The sequence below is a fragment of the Schistocerca cancellata genome, chromosome 1 (assembly GCF_023864275.1).
Source record: "Schistocerca cancellata isolate TAMUIC-IGC-003103 chromosome 1, iqSchCanc2.1, whole genome shotgun sequence".
Taxonomy (NCBI): domain Eukaryota; kingdom Metazoa; phylum Arthropoda; class Insecta; order Orthoptera; family Acrididae; genus Schistocerca; species Schistocerca cancellata.
In genome coordinates this window covers 1,149,980,262-1,149,996,774 of record NC_064626.1, presented here as the reverse complement: position 1 = coordinate 1,149,996,774, position 16,513 = coordinate 1,149,980,262, and the positions used below count along the sequence as shown (strand labels likewise).

At 40.7% G+C, this 16,513-nt stretch overlaps 1 protein-coding gene across 2 annotated transcripts in view; it reads left to right on the top strand.

Annotated features, from left to right (window-relative positions):
- Window positions 1-16,513, top strand: part of LOC126093054 (inorganic pyrophosphatase) — a 134,960-nt gene that overhangs the window by 100,897 nt on the left and 17,550 nt on the right. For both annotated transcript variants that reach the window (XM_049908696.1, XM_049908695.1), the window contains 2 exons: window positions 158-371; window positions 11,916-12,025. In XM_049908696.1, coding sequence (XP_049764653.1) covers window positions 158-371; window positions 11,916-12,025 — 324 coding nt within the window. The remainder of the gene's footprint in view (window positions 1-157; window positions 372-11,915; window positions 12,026-16,513) is intronic.

The following is a 16,513-nucleotide window of genomic DNA, read 5'->3' as shown; positions in this document are numbered from 1 at the left end:
CATTACCTTTAAAGCATTTGTCATTCTGCTACAGTTGTACCATATATCTATTTCTACTGATTATAACATATTATAATTATAACAAATTATGTTTCTGTGATTGAGGTTTTTTTTATCATGATGAGCTGAATAATGATAAATTCTAAATGTGTCCTAGATGTTGGAGATGTAGAGAAACATTTCCCTGGCCTGCTGAAAGCAACAGTAGAGTGGTTTAAGATTTACAAGATACCAGATGGAAAACCAGAAAATCAGTTTGCATTTAATGGTGAAGCAAAGAATCAAGAATTTGCTCATCATGTAATTGAGGACGTTCACAAATACTGGCAAGGTTTGGTGAAAGGGGAAGCTGAAGCAGGAGGCATATCATGGTATGTTCAAAGAAGTCGTATTTTCTTATGTATTGCACATTACAAGAATTGTTGTCTAGTACTTAGCTTTAGGAGATGAAATTTTTGTTATAGCTAAAAAATAGTTCCTTTTTAGGGCAAGAGGAAGGATAGGTAAAAAGGGACAGGCAGATCAGTTAGACCTCATAAGAGGGTCCTGTCTGTTGTGATTCTGAGGAGAGATAAAGATCTTCACTATGCATGGAAATATTGCAATATAAATTTCAATGAAGTGATCTTCCATTAGGTTTTTTTGTAGTGTTTCATGTAGATATGGCCTTGTTCCTCAGCTATCTTCTAAGTTCTTGATGTTCTAGTAATGGAATTTGTCTCGCTTACAAGGTCCATTGTATTAACTAACAGTGGTGCAGTTGTCATTAAAGTTTGTATGTCAGTGATGGCTACTTCCGGAAGACATAAGCCTTTAAGTGGTATATTCTGATGTTAGGGTAACCAAGCATACCTGCCCCCCCCCCCCCCCCCCCCGCCCTCTCTCTCTCTCTCTCTCTCTCTCTCTCTCTCTCTCTCTCTCTCTCTCTCTCGTGTGTGTGTGTGTGTGTGTGTGTGTGTGTGTGTCACAATATATAAATATAACAGAGGGAAACCTTCCACATGGGAAAGATATATCTAAAAACAAAGATGATGGGACTTACCAAACGAAAGTGCTGGCGGGTTCATAGACACACAAACATACACACAAAATTCAAGCTTTCGCAACCAACGGTTGCTTCATCAGGAAAGAGGGAAAGACGAAAGGATGTGGGTTTTAAGGGAGAGGGAAAGGAGTCATTCCAATCCTGAGAGCGGAAAGACTTACCTTAGGCCAGTATAACACTATCAAATTTCTTTGTCCAATTTCTTTGTTAAAGATATTTGATGGTGTAATAGGGACTTTGTCAAATGTCGTCCAATATTTGATCAAATCTAGGGCCTCGCTGTAAATTTGATCAAAGAAATTGCTTGTCTTCTGTTCACACTTCACTGCAATGTGACATGTTACCACATGGAGCGCTAGCATCGCTGTAGCGTTGTGTCGTCTGTAGTGTTTTTATAAACATTGCCAATAAATACAATTTGTGTGTGCCGACAACTACAAAATTAATAGAGATGTATGAAGCTGATGAGGCGCTTCAGAACGTGAGGCACCCTGAGAACAAAAATAGATTAAGAAGATTGGAGACTTGACCTGACCTGACCTGACCTGACCTAACCTAACATAACATAACCCTCTCCTGTAGCAAGGAATCGGAGTGTTACAGTGAGCCTGTCTTTTGAAGATGGGCAGTTCTTAAGTGAATATTGTGCTTTGTGATATGAGGATACACTTCATTGAGCACATACAGAAATGCATGCTCATCCATTCTTAAGTAATTGATGTACAACTTGACGTCATCCACTGTAAGCTCACATAAGTTTTGTTGAATGCTGTTATCGTGTCATCGTAAAACCCACGGCTTCACCCAGATTAGATTAGTTTTTCGTTCCATAGCTCCGTGCTGAGGAGATCCTCGTGGATGTGGAACATTTCCATTTTTTAAAGCTGAAATAACGATACTAATGGTATGAATAAATACATAATTTGTTTCTATTAAAAATTTCATCAATGGAGTAGAATGAGTTGGCCACTAGTAAGTCTTTCAGGCTACTTTTAAACTGATCTTTATTTGTAACTAAATTCTTTATGTTTGCTGGCAAATTATTGAAGATGAGTGTTCCTGAGTAGTGGACCCATTTTTGAAATAAAGTGCTTTCAAGTTCTTGTTCAGATCATTTTTGTTCCTGGTATTGTATGTATGAACTGAGTTGTTCGTTGGAAAAAGAGATATATTATTTAGGACAAATTTCATTAAGGAGTAAATATACTGAGAGGCAGTAGTTACCGTATTTACTCGAATCTAAGCCGCACTCAAATCTAAGCCGCACCTGAAAAATGAGACTCGAAATCAAGGAAAAAAATTTTCCCGAATCTAAGCCGCATCTGAAGTTTGAGACTCGAAATTCAAGGGGAGAGAAAAGTTTTAGACCACACCTCCAAATCGAAACAAAGTTGGTCCATTGTAATATGAGACACAATTTAGGTCGAATAAATGACGATACAGCTACAGTAGTTTGGTTAGAGTCATAAGCTTAGCAGTTAAGCTGCACCAGGTAGCCATTGCTATGCGTCAGTCGCCCCGTCCGTATTTATACGGGTACCCTTCCTTTTTCACGTGCTTCGTCTGGTTTGAATTGATTGCTTATTTTTCTTTGATCTGATAAGTGCCGTTCTCTTTGTTATAGGTGTTTACGTCACTCTAAGCTGAAAATGCGTTACTGTATTGTCATGCATTGTTTGTCGCATTCTGATAATGAGTGTTTACGACCTGTCACCGTTCGCGGCATGGCTTGCTTTTGTGCGCGCTACCGCCGCTTACAATTTTTAAAAAAAGAGAGAGTAATCGTCTCATTATCGAAACAATGGCAAGAGACTGCTATTTGTTGTTACTTACACTGCTGCTTTCTTTGGTAATGATCAACAAGAACCAAATAATAAGCTGCGTATGATAGATGATGTTCTGAACGAGAGTTTAGCGAAAATTTTTCTCCGTTTGAAAATCTTTGCAGACGCCTCTTTAGTACATTATATTCTGCACAGAAATTAGTCATCTTAGATTAAAAAATCTAGTCAATTGCCGTGCTTCAATTCTGACTGTATCACTATTAGGCATAAGAATAATACGAATATAAACATTACATGATATGTATATTCTTCCGCATTTGTTGTTGTCTCACTCTAGTTTCGTAGTTTATTAGGCAGACAGGATTTAAATGCGATAGCAGCAAATACGAAAGAATGCATGGCAAAATGTTTACATTCATATTATTCTTATGGTGAAGAAAATACTGCGTGTGATTCACAATTCATGAAAGTTCCTATTAGCAACCATCTCTTCTGACAGGTAGGAAAAAATTCAGAACGTAGAGTTGGCCATATTGACAAACATCCCTAACAATCTTGCCAGTCGGATTTTCGTAGTACATTGCAATTATGCTACATTCGAAGATGAACAATACGGAATTTGTATTTACTTCGTCGGATAATGTACGAAAATGCAGTGGTTCGAAACTCGGGGCGGAGAAAAAAGCTCGTCTTCCACCTGTTTTAAATTTTTTTACTGGTGCAGAGGTTTTGGCGCCAGTATTTATCTCTGTGCCTGCAAAAGCATGCCCGTGTAGCGCTACACATATTCGAAGGCAGAAGTTAGTTGTGGCGGCACCTACCAACATTTTTCAGAACTTCCACTTACTTTGCACTCGATTGTAAGCCGCAGGCGGTTTTTTGGATTACAGGAACCGAAAAAAAGTGCAGCTTAGATTCGAGTAAATACGGTAGTATACCCAGTTCTTTGAAGAGGTTTCTACAGGACGTTGGTGAATTTACTCCACAAACAATACGTATTACACGCTTTTGGACTCTGAAAACTTTTGTTTGACTTGAAGATTTACCCCAAAATATTATCCCATATGTCATTATGGAATGAAAGTAAGCAAAGTATGCAAGCTTTTTCATTTTTATGTTGCCTATGTCCGCTATTAACACCCGAATTGCAAATACAGATTTGTTAAGGCGTTTCTGCAGTTCTGTGGTGTGCTCCTCCCAACTGAATTTATAATAAAGTTGTAATCCCAGGAATTTAAGACAGTCAACCTCATATGTATGGTTCCTTTTTTTCCTCCACTTCTTTTCCGCATGTGCACACAATGCAATTGCGGTATGTGCAACTGCTGCGGTTAATAACAAGTTGTTGTCAGCCATCTTGAACTTTGACGAAAAATTTTATGACAGTGTAATACCCCTTCTAGCGCTACGTCAAAGATCTTTGTCAAATATATTTGACGGAATAATTGATCACATCTTTGATCAAATCTTTGGCAAAGAAATTTGATAGTGTAATACCGGCCTTAGGGGAAAAAGGACAGGAATACACTCTCACTCACTCGTGTGTGCGCGCGCGTGCGCATGCACACACACACACACACACACACACACACACACACACACACACACACACACACACAGACAGACATTTGTAAAGGCAAAGAGTTTGGGCAGAGATGTCAGTTGAGGCGGAAGTACAGAGGCAAAGATGTTGTTGAGTGACAAGTGATGTATGAGGGGCGGCAACTTGAAATTAGTGGAGGTTGAGGCCAGGTGGGTAACGGGAAGAGAGGACATATTGAAGGGCAAGTTCCCATCCCCGGAGTTCTGATAGGTTGGTGTCTCTGGGAAGTATCCAGATAACCCGGACTGTGCCAAGATGTGCTGGCTGTGCACCAAGGCATGTTTAGCCACAGGGTGATACTCATTACCAACAAACACTGTCTGCCGGTGTCCGTTCATGTGAATGGACAGTTTGTTGCTGGTCATTTCCACATAGAAGGCTTCACAGTGTAGGCAGGTCAGTTGGTAAATCACGTGGGTGCTTTCACACATGGCTCTGCCTTTGATGTACACCTCCCGGGTTATAGGACTGGAGTAGGTGGTGGTGGGAGGGTACATGGGACAAGTTTTACACCGGGGGCAGTTACAAGGGTAGGAGCCAGAGGATAGGGAAGGTGGTTTGGGGATTTCATAGGGATGAACCAAGAGGTTACGAAGGTTAGGAGGACGGCGGAGAGACACTCTTGGTGGAGTGGGGAGGATTTCATGAAAGATCTCATTTCAGGGTGGAATTTGAGGAAGTTGTATCCCTGTTGGAGAGCCACATTCAGAGTCTGATCCAGTCCCGGAAAGTATCCTGTCACAAGTGGGGCACTTTCAGGGTTCTCCTGTGGGAGGTCCTGTGTTTGAGGGGATGAGGAAGTGGCTCTGGTTATTTTCTTCTGTACCAGGTCGGGAGAGTAGTTGCAGGATGCGAAAGCTGTTTTCTGGTTGTTGGTGTAATGGTTCAGGGATTCGGGATTGGAGCAGATTCGTTTGCCACGAAGACCTAAGCTGTAGGGAAGGGACTGTTTGATATGGAATGGGTGGCAGGTACTGGAGGTACTGTTGCTTGTTGGTGGGTTTGATGTGGACGGATGTGTGAAGCTGGCCATTAGACAGGTGGAGGTCAATGTCGAGGAAAGTGGCATGGGATTTGGAGTAGGACCAGGTGAATCTGATGGAACCAAAGGAGTTGAGGTTGGAGAGGAAATTCTGGAGCTCTTCTTCACTGTGAGTCCAGATCATGAAGATGTCATCAATAAATCTGTACCAAAATTTGGGTTGGCAGGCCTGGGTAACCAAGAAGGCTTCCTCTAAGTGACCCATAAATAGGTTCGCATAGGAGGGGGCCATCCTGATACCCATGGCTGTTCCCTTTAATTGTTGGTATGTCTGACATTCAAAAGTGAAGAAGTTGAGTTAGGATGAAGTTGGCTAAGGTAATGAGGAAAGAGGTTGTAGGTAGGGTGGCAGGTGATCGGCGTGAAAGGAAGTGCTCCATCGCAGTGAGGCCCTGGACGTGCGGGATATTTGTGTATAAGAAAGTGGCATCAGTGGTTACAAGGATGGTTTCGGGGGGTAACAGGTTGGGGAAGGATTCCAGGCATTCGAGAAAGTGGTTGGTGTCTTTGATGAAAGATGGGAGACTGCATGTAATGGGTTGAAGGTGTTGATCTTAAAACTCACATCCTTTTGTCTTTCCCTCTCCTTCCCTCTTCCCTGATGAAGCAACTGTGGGTTGCGAAAGCTTGATATTTTTGTGTGTTTGTGTGTTTTGAGGGAAACGTTCCGTGTGGTAAAAATATATATAAAGAAACAAAGATGCTGTGACTTACCAAACGAGAAAGTGCTGGTAGATACACAAGAAAACACACACACACACACACACACACACACACAAATTTCAAGCTTTTGCAACGCAAGATTGCTTCATCAGAAAAGAGGGAAGGAGAGGGGAAGACGAAAGGATGTAAATGTTTTACGTGTGTGTGTGTGTGTGTGTGTGTGTGTGTGTGTGTGTGTGTGTGTGTGTGTGTGTTTCATTGAATTTATATTGTGCGCATGCTTTCTACCAGCTTGTATTTACTGTAAGTGGTATCCTGTCTTCGTAGCAATTAATTTTCTAATCCAACAACATACTGAAACAGGGTGTATACGACCCGGGACAATCGGGAGATCTGGGAATTTTTTCATCCAGGAGAAAACCGGGAAAAATCTGGGAATTTTTTAGAATTTCGGGAATTTTTCGTTGTTTTAGTTTTCAGTTAAATTTTTGTAATGTTGACTGGTAAGAACCGTTACTCTAACAATGGATATTACTGTATCCCACTACTGCAGAATGATACGGCAGCATTAAAACATGAACGAGAGGAAAAAAACTGAAATAAAACTTAAATTTCAAAGGAAATGCGCCACATGAAATAACACAGTGCTCGTACAAGCATCTGCCAGCAGCAAAACGTGTCAACGGCTTTCGGAAGACTATGCAATGCTTCATAACAACAAATTGCCTTCGATGAGCGTGGCATCACAACTGTTTACATTACTCATTTAATCAGTTACGAGCGGGCTCATGCACATGCACAGTTCAGAGTCGTATATGAGTAGTACCTTCTCCCACTTCTGGCTACAGGAATATGGCTGTCGGCTGTGTAAGCAGCAGCAGTAGCAGCTAGCCACATGGTACCCAGAAAAATTTTTTAGTGTCGCGCCCAAGCTTCGAGATTCACGTGTGTGCAGCAGGCCCATATCTAGTTGGGAGTGAGGGCAAACCGGGGTATCTGAACCGGGTGGCAATTTCATGGGGAGTGGGCGAATGCATATTCTTGAGAAAAAAAATCTTACTTCACAAAGCAGCTAGCATCCAGAGCATGTCTATCTATCGATTATTCAGATGATTTTGAAACACATCCCTGCTGGTTTTTGAACACATTCTAAGTTGATTTCTGAATGAATTATACATTTTTTGAATGCATGCATAGTGTAAACCATGGGAATCCTCGTCACATCTAGAAATAAACTTTCCTGCTGACAAAACGGGACGGGGGTATATGAGCTGAGCGGAATAAGGCCGAACCGGAGAATGCCAACTGCTGCTTGTTTATGTGGTTGATTCGGTTTGCGAATGGTCAGCGTTGTTATAATTACTAGCGAAATCCATAGATTCAGACTACCAGAGTGGAAATAAAAGACTAACAGGTAAGAAAGATCACGTATAATCTTCTCGGTGTATCCAAGAAAGTGAAATTTTGACAAATTTTTTGGCCAGATCGCTACATGAGACAGGGCCAGTTGTAGTCCCCTTCTAGCAGTCACTTAAGTTCTATTCTGGGCGTAGCGAGGAAAATAATCACTGGATAACTAAACCGGTGATTGTGGCAGGGTTAGTGAAGTTAACCAGAGAATGACAGTGGTAGGAATAGTTACAGAATTAGTGATAAGACTGTTTGTTAGAATGAGGAAGGAGAAGAAACGGGGACTTCACACAAATTATGGAAGAATATGATGATTCCAAATTTATACAAAAATTTCGTTCTACTGCTTTTCGGTCTCGTGCATGAGAAACTGGAGCGTAAGAATGAAATGTGAAACTATTTCCTAACGTAAAGCTTTTTGCTTATAATAGGCCAAATACGTATTTTGTATTGGTACTTTGTGACGTATAATAAAAATTGTTGCCAAAAAAGTCTCGCTTATTTGGTGTGTGTTACAATTGCTGAAATATTAGAAAGGCCTATTTTGTTTTCTCCAGCACACAGTGACAAAATAGACGTAATCAGACCGAGAATCCACACCAGTCTTGGGTACTATTTGTATTGACAGCTTTTTTAGTATTAGGCAACGACATTTCTATTTTTCATGTAGCGAAACATTTGACGAACTTTGATAAGGTAATAGTCCTTTTTCTGAAAGGAAAGCACGCCATGTAAAGCTATAGCAAGATCAGAGAGAAAAATCGCTAGGACCTAAGGATTGAAGAAATGTGTACTGTCTTGCCTGTCTCTTGTCTTTACTGGTTTTAGGTGTCCTATATTTAATTTTATGTCAGCAGGAGAGGCGTTACAGGACATTTTAATTTCCACTGTCCATTACGAAATATACACGTTTGAGTTCCACAGAGCGAAATACAGTGACTTGCGGTATAACAATGTCGTTTGAAGATGTGTGGCACCTCACTGCACACTTAAGACCAAATAACGTGTCTTAAATTTCCTCGAAGATACATCAGACTCTTCAGAAAGACGTGCTAAAGATGACTCTTTTAAAACGTTCGGACGTGCAGAACAGTCTGAGTTATAGTTGGGATTTTGGGGGGGGGGGGGGGGGGGTGTTGTCTCCACGTGACCCGTTTTTACATTTAGTGATTTTTCTGTTTCCTCTTCGTTTACTGCTCTCACGTCTAATGAAAACAAGACTGATTTCTGTGGCTGGGAGCTATCAAGTGAATTAAAATACATTCACATAATTACGGAAGGGTAAACTATGTTGCTAGTTTCAGATTTCATTTTATTTCCACCTTACTGACAGTCAAGCATTAATCGCCTTGCAGGACACTGAAGCTTTTTTGTCAGTTTGATAAATAAATTTGGCTTTTATTAAGCTTCCTGCTTAGGCTGTCAATTTATTCCACACTATTGGCTAGTTTCAACTGTTCGCTGCATTTCAGGTGCACGTTTTCATCTTCTAGCACGTATGGCACTATGCCATAATAAAGAACCAAACATGAGAATACAGTACTGGTACTCCAAGAAAATTTACGTCCGAAAACCACACAGAAAGCGTCATATCTGGTAGAGCCCTATGTCATTGAGAATCTGGACATACGAATGTGCACTGTAAGGTGAACTATGCATTTTAGTATGTTTCACGAAATTCTGACGCTCTGAGTACCCTCTGATGTCTTGTTTCTTTTATGACGTAATGTAAGATCTTTTAATGTTTTACACGTACGAACATACGGGCTTCCTACATCACCGTAGCTGCGCAAGCACGGTTGACGCCTCTTATCTGGCACACTCTGACAACTGCTGAAATGAATCATTTCTAACAGTTCACAAGAAAATATTGTGAATTGTTGTTCAGAAAGTGTTATTTTCAAAGCAAGGTGAACTATGTGCAAGAAAGTTCAATGGATTTCTTAGTGTTTGGTCTCTCTTAAAAAATCAGTTCTTTGATGACGAGCCATTTAGAACAACTTCGAGCCCAGAAGATCAGAGATTCATGTCGGTATTAAAAATTTTGCTAGCGTATTTGTGTGATGTATCTTAAAGTGTAACGTGCGCTAAACAGATCAACATTATAAGTGAAAGCTTAGCTTCTCTTGTAGCTTATTAATCTTGGAGACAAATATTATATGCGAAACCTTTGCTTTTCCTGTTGGTTGAATTCGAATTTAAACTTTTGTAATACGAGAATATGCAGCGTGCACATTGCTGCACATCAAAGATCTTCCCAAAACGTGTTCTTTTCCCCCGAGTATCGTTTTCTAAAGTTCCGGGAAATTCTACGCTGCTGTATAAAGCAATATCCTATAAAAGGATAAGTTTTACAGTTCCGAGGGAATGTATACTGTCACATAATATGGCAAAAGTGTATTTTCACCTGGGAGAAAATGTATTTTTAACCGGGGAAGATCAGTTTGGATTCCGTAGAAATACTGGAACACGTGAGGCAATACTGCCCTTAAGACTTATCTTAGAAGAAAGATTAAGGAAAGGCAAACCTACATTTCTAGCATTTGTAGAATTAGAGAAAGCTTTTGACAGTGTTAACTGGAATACTCTCTTTCAAATTCTAAAGGTGGCAGGGGTGAAATACAGGGAGCGAAAGGCTATTTACAATTTGTACAGAAACCAGATGGCAGTTACGAGTCGAGGGGCATGAAAGGGAAGCAGTGGTTGGGAAGGGAATAAGACAGGGTTGTAGCCTCTCCCCGATGTTATTCAATCTGTATATTGAGCAAGCAGTGAAGGAAACAAAAGAAAAATTCGGAGTTGGTATTAAAATCCATGGAGAAGAAATAAAAACTTTGAGGTTCACCGATGACATTGTAATTCTGTCAGAGACAGCAAAGGACTTGGAAGAGCAGTTGAACGGAATGGACAGTGTCTTGAAGGGAGGATATAAGATGAACATCAACAAAAGCAAAACGAGGATAATGGAATGTAGTCGAATTAAGTCGGGTGATGTTGAGGGTATTAGATTAGGAAATGAGACACTTAAGTAGTAAAGGAGTTTTGCTATTTGGGGAGCAAAATAACTGATGGTCGAAGTAGAAAGGATATAAAATATCGACTGGCAATGGCAAGGAAAGCGTTTCTGAAGAAGAGGAATTTGTTAACATCGAGTATAGATTTAAGTGTCAGGAAGTCATTTCTGAAAGTATTTGTATGGAGTGTAGCCATGTATGGAAGTGAAACATGGACGGTAAATAGTTTGGACAAGAAGAGAATAGAAGCTTTCGAAATGTGGTGCTACAGAAGGATGCTGAAGATTAGATGGGTAGATCACATAACTAATGAGGAAGTATTGAATAGGATTGGGGAGAAGAGAAGTTTGTGGCACAACTTGACCAGAAGAAGGGATCGGATGGTAGGACATGTTCTGAGGCATCAAGGGATCACCAATTTAGTATTGGAGGGTAGCGTGGAGGGTAAAAATCGTAGGGGGAGACCAAGAGATAAAGACACTAAGCAGATTCAGAACGATGTAGGCTGCAGTACGTACTGGGAGATGAAGAAGCTTGCACAGGATAGAGTAGCATGGAGAGCTGCATCAAACCAGTCTCAGGACTGAAGACCACAACAACAACAACCAGGAAAAATCCGGGAATTTTTTCTCCTTGTGGGAATTTTTTCTCCTTGTCCGCATATACACCCTGTGAAAATTCAAATAAGCCTTTGTGTATTTGGATTGTTTTTGAAGCATTTCTGGGAAGTTCGCAATTGTTTTACAATGTATAATCTTGATGAAGTTTGTAGTCTGAATTTAATGACTGTTTCCTGTTAGACATTTTTAAAGCAGTTGCATGTACAGTGTGCAGCTGTTTGTATAAACATTGAATGTCCTGGAATGCTGGTATTTATGCAAACATTCAACATTCCAGAATATACAAACATAAGAAAATAAATTCTAAATAACAAATAATTGGTGCTGGTTGGGTTTGAAACAATACACTAGCCAGCAACCGTAACCACTGTACTGCATGTGCCAAACCTTGCAGCAGTATCATTGACACTGAAATGTAAAGTTCAAAAAAAAATTTGTACGTTGGTTGTCAGATAATCCACAACAGGTTATAACTTGCTATATTTTAATATTTGGACATCTACAGCCCACTGATCTGTACCTTTCTCAAAACAGTATTTCCACCTGCTCCTGCAGATTTTTTTGAGTCTGCCTCCCTTACACTATTATTGTATATTATTACATGTAGAAAGTACATAAGTTTGTTAGATGTAAAAAATTATATGATAAATGATCCTGGAAGAATGGTTTTTGTGAACCATAGTAGAATTTCTGTTGTACATATTTTAATGCTATTTATTTTTTCTGTTTTTCAGTGTTAATGTTACGATAGCAGACAGTTCTTTCAGAATTGAAACGGAAGATGCTGAGGAAGTAGTATCGAAAAGCCCAGCACCAAGTGCGGGATCAGAACCTGAACCTATTGGTAAGAATGTTACATGGAAGTAAAACTATCAACATCATAAGGAAAAGGATAGATTGTTACTCACTGTGAAGATGACATGTTGAGCTACAGACAGACACAATGAATAGACTGTTACACATTTAGCTTCGGACCAAAGCCGCCTTCTACACACACACACACACACACACACACACACACACACACACACAGCCCATTACACCAGCAAGCGCACCTCACCTCGTGCACACATAAAGTAACTCTAGCAGCTCGTACTGGAATATAGCTGTCATGTTGAATGGAAGCAGCAGTCTGGAGGGGTTGGGGGAGGTATAGCAGGGTACGGATGGAAGGAGAGAGGAGCACTATCTGCAAGTGTGTCCAGGCACTAGACTGCCAACAGGAGCAGTGTCAGGAAACTGTGGATCAGGGGGTGGGGGAGGGGGAGCAGCGAACAAAAAAAGGAGTGGAGCAGGGAAGGGGAAAGACTGGTGGTTGTTTTGGCAGAGGGCAGGCCACAAGGGGAATGAGGAGACGTTAATAGGAAATATTCACATCCCCCTCCTTTTGTGTGGCCTTCTGCCAATGCACCAGCATGTCTTTCCTTGCTCATCTCCTTTTCCGTTCCCCCACCCCCCACCCCACGTCCCTGCCCAATAGCCTCCTGATGCCACACCTGGTGGCAGAGTTGGCATGTCTCCTAGTCCCTGCACACATTGCCTGCCACAAAGTGCTCTTCTTTTTTCCCACCTGTACCCAGCTATCTTTCCCTCTTCCCCACCCCCACCCCTTCACATTACTGCTTCCATTAAACATGACAATTGCATTCCAGTCAGAGCTGCTGGAGATAACTGTACTGTGTGTGTGTGTGTGTGTGTGTGTGTGTGTGTGTGTGTGTGTGTGTGTTTCCTTTTCTGAAGAAGGCTTTGGCTGAAAGATAAATGTGTAACAGCCTCATTGTGCCTGTCTGCAACTCATTGTGTCATCGTCACAATGTGTAGCAGTCTATCTCCGTCCTTACATTAATGTATGGAAAGTTCTGGTTCAAGATTAAGAATTATTTAGAAATGAAGGACACGACTCACCAAAGGCAGAACCACTGAGTCAACAGGTATACGAACGGAAAGGTACAGAGATGCATTCTGAAAGGTAGCCAAGTGCCGTACCTTTTGTTTGTGTACCTGATGGTGATGCAGCACTTCTGCCTTTCAGAGAGTTGTCTCCTTTATTCCTAAACAATTCATATATTTCCTTATATTGTTGAAATTCCAACTTGGAGTTTCCATCGTTTCATTTAGAACTAAAACTATCACATTCTACACATGGAAGATAATGTTGGGCTGGTCAAAATATTATTAACTGTGATAGAAACACCTTATTTATGGAGTTAGCTTACTTGTAACATAAAAACGTTCAGATTCTCTTTTTGTAATATATTGTTTCTAGACATGTACTCAGCCACCATTAAGTCTGTGTTGCCCTGATCCACTGTCCTGTCATACTATATGCAAATTACTACAGCAAAATATAAACTAAAATTAGTGAAATAGGTAGACATGGAAGGTCATTGTTGCCTATAGGAATAAGGAAAGTGACAGAAATTCATCTGCATCTACACAGATGTCCACAAGCCACCGTATGATGGTACCCTCCTGTATCACTACTGGTCATTCCCTTTCCTTTTCCACTCGCAAATAGTGATGGGAGACAACTATCTGCTTGCCTCCATATGAACCCCAATTTGTCAGATCTTATCTTCATGGTCCTTACATGCAATGCATGTTGGCAGCAGTACAATCACTCGGCAGTCAGCTTCAAATGTTTGTTCTCTAAATTTTCTCAATAGTATTCCTTGTAAAGAATGTCATTTTCCCTCCAGGGATTCCCATTTGAATTCTCAAAGCATCTCCGTAATGCATGCTGTTAAAACCTGCCAGTAACAAATTTAGCACCCTGCCTCTGAATTGCTTCAATGTTAGCTTTCAATCTGACCTGGTACGGATCCCAAATACTACAGCAGTACTCCAGAATAGGTCACACCAGTGTCTCATATGCAGTCTCCTTTACAGGTGAACCACCCTCCCTAAAATTCTCCTAATAAAGGTAAGTCGACCATTTGCCTTCCCTACCACAGCTCTCACATGCTTATTCCATCCCATATCACTTTGTAATGTTACACCCAGATATTTAAATGATATGACTGTCAAACAGGACCTTAGTAATAGTGAAACAAAACTTTATGGGTTTAATCTTCCTACTTGTCAACATTAACTTACATTTTTCTACATTTAGGACTAGCTGCCATTTATTACAGCAATTGGGAATTTTTTCTAAGTCGTCTTCTCTTCCTACCATCTCACAGCTTCAACACTCCTTATCATACACCAAGCCATCATCAGTAAACAACTGCAGATTGCTACCCACCCTGTCCCCCAAATCATTTGTGTATATAGAGACAGCAGTCCTATCACACTTCCCTGGGACACTCCTTACAATAGCCTTGTCTCTGAACACTCGCCATAAAGGACAACATACTGGGTGCTGTTATTTAAGAAGTCTTCCAACCACTCACATAACTGTGAACTTATTACATATGCTCGTACATTCGTTAACAGCCTTCAATGGGGGCTTATGTCAAATGCTTTCCAGAAATCTAGAAGTATAGAATGTGCCTGTTGTCCTTCATCCATAGTTGTTCTCAGTATACCACGTGAGAAAAGGGCAAGCTGAACTTCCCCATGAGCTATACTTCCTAAAACCCTGCTGATTCGTGCACACAAGCTTCTTAGTCTGTCAAGTTCATTATATTCCAACAACAGTTAGGGATATTGGTCTTAATCATTCGGATCCTTTCTTTTACCTTTCTTATATACTGGGGTCATCTGCACTTTTTTCCAGTCACTTGGGACTTTGTGCTGGGCAGGAAATTGACAGTAAATGCCAGCTAGATGAGGGGCCAGTGCCACACAGTACTCATTGTAAAATTGAACTGGGGTCCCACCTGAATCTTGTGATCTATTTGCTTTTAAATCTTTCAGTTGTTTCTCTGTACCAGGTATGCTTATTATTGTCGTTCACACGGGAGTCTGTTCAATGGTCAGACGCTATGTTTGTACAATTGTCCTGTGTGAACAATTTCTTGAACATGAAATTTAAAACTTAAGCTTTTGTTTTGCTGTTTTCAACTGCCACACCAGGCTGGTCAACAAGGGACTGCATGGAAGCCTTGTACCTGTTTAGTGATTTTACATATGACCATAATTTTCTGAGCTTATCTGCCAAATCTTTTGCTAACGTGTGATTGGGGTAATTGTTGTTTGCTTCGTGCATAGATCTTTTCGGATTCACAAATCTCTACTAACCTTAGATTGTTGTTATTTGTGTGTTCCTTTTGAACCAAGAGTGCAACAACCTCTTTCTCCTTAGCATCTTACAGATTTAGTTATTAAACCATAGTGGTCTTTTCCATACTCTATTCACTTACTAGGTATGTAACTCTGCAGACCACAATTTACAACCTGCTTAAACTTTGCCCATAATTCCTATGCATTCATCTTAGTGGTACTAAGTGATCACTATTTACTCACTAAGTGAGCTGTTAATAACTGCTTATATGCTCTATTAGCAGAAACACACTCCTAGCCTTCTCAGCTGATTCATTAACTTTTGAAATCATTGTTACTCTAATGACATCATGATCACTAATCCCTGTTTTTGTACTGACTGTGTTTGTAAGGTCTGGTGTATTCTGTTCCATGGGGGCTGCCAAGCTAGCTACTCAAGACAGTTATCAGAAAACACATTGAAAGTATTTCAAATCACTGTCTGTACCCTGCCCCCCCCCCCCCCAAACACACACACACACACACACACACACACACACACACACACACACACAGAATCCATAGACATCCCAATCTCTGCTCGGTATGTTAAAGTCACTTCCAACTAATGTTGCGTGATCTGGATATTTACACACTGTTATAGCACAAGCACGTGGCTGGTACAAAAATCAAGCAATTAACTTGGTTTAACCTACACCTATTGTAAGTGACAAGATAACTTCTGTCAAACTCAACTTCATCCTCACAAGACAGTTTTTTTCAACTGCAGTTAACACTCCCCTTCCTATGATGTCTAACTCATTTTTACGATACTCGTTCCGTGACTCACTAAATATCTCTCAGCTTTCCACTTCAGGTATCAGCCAGCTCTCGGTCCCAAGAATAAATTGAGTGCGAGAACTTTCATGTAGGGCAGTAAATTTGGCAATCTTATTACAAATGCTTAGACAGTTTACTGATAAAATTGACATCGAAGTGTGTCTATTCCGAATGCCATTTGATTTTCCTTGCTGCGTATCAGAACACTTCAAACTACCGCCTAGCCTAAAAAACCCTCATGTGCACTCCACAAGTACTCTGCTACCCAAGTAGCTGCTTCCTTTGTGTAGTGCACCCCTGACCTATCAAGGGGTATCCTACAAATCCCCACACAATAATGCAGGTCTAG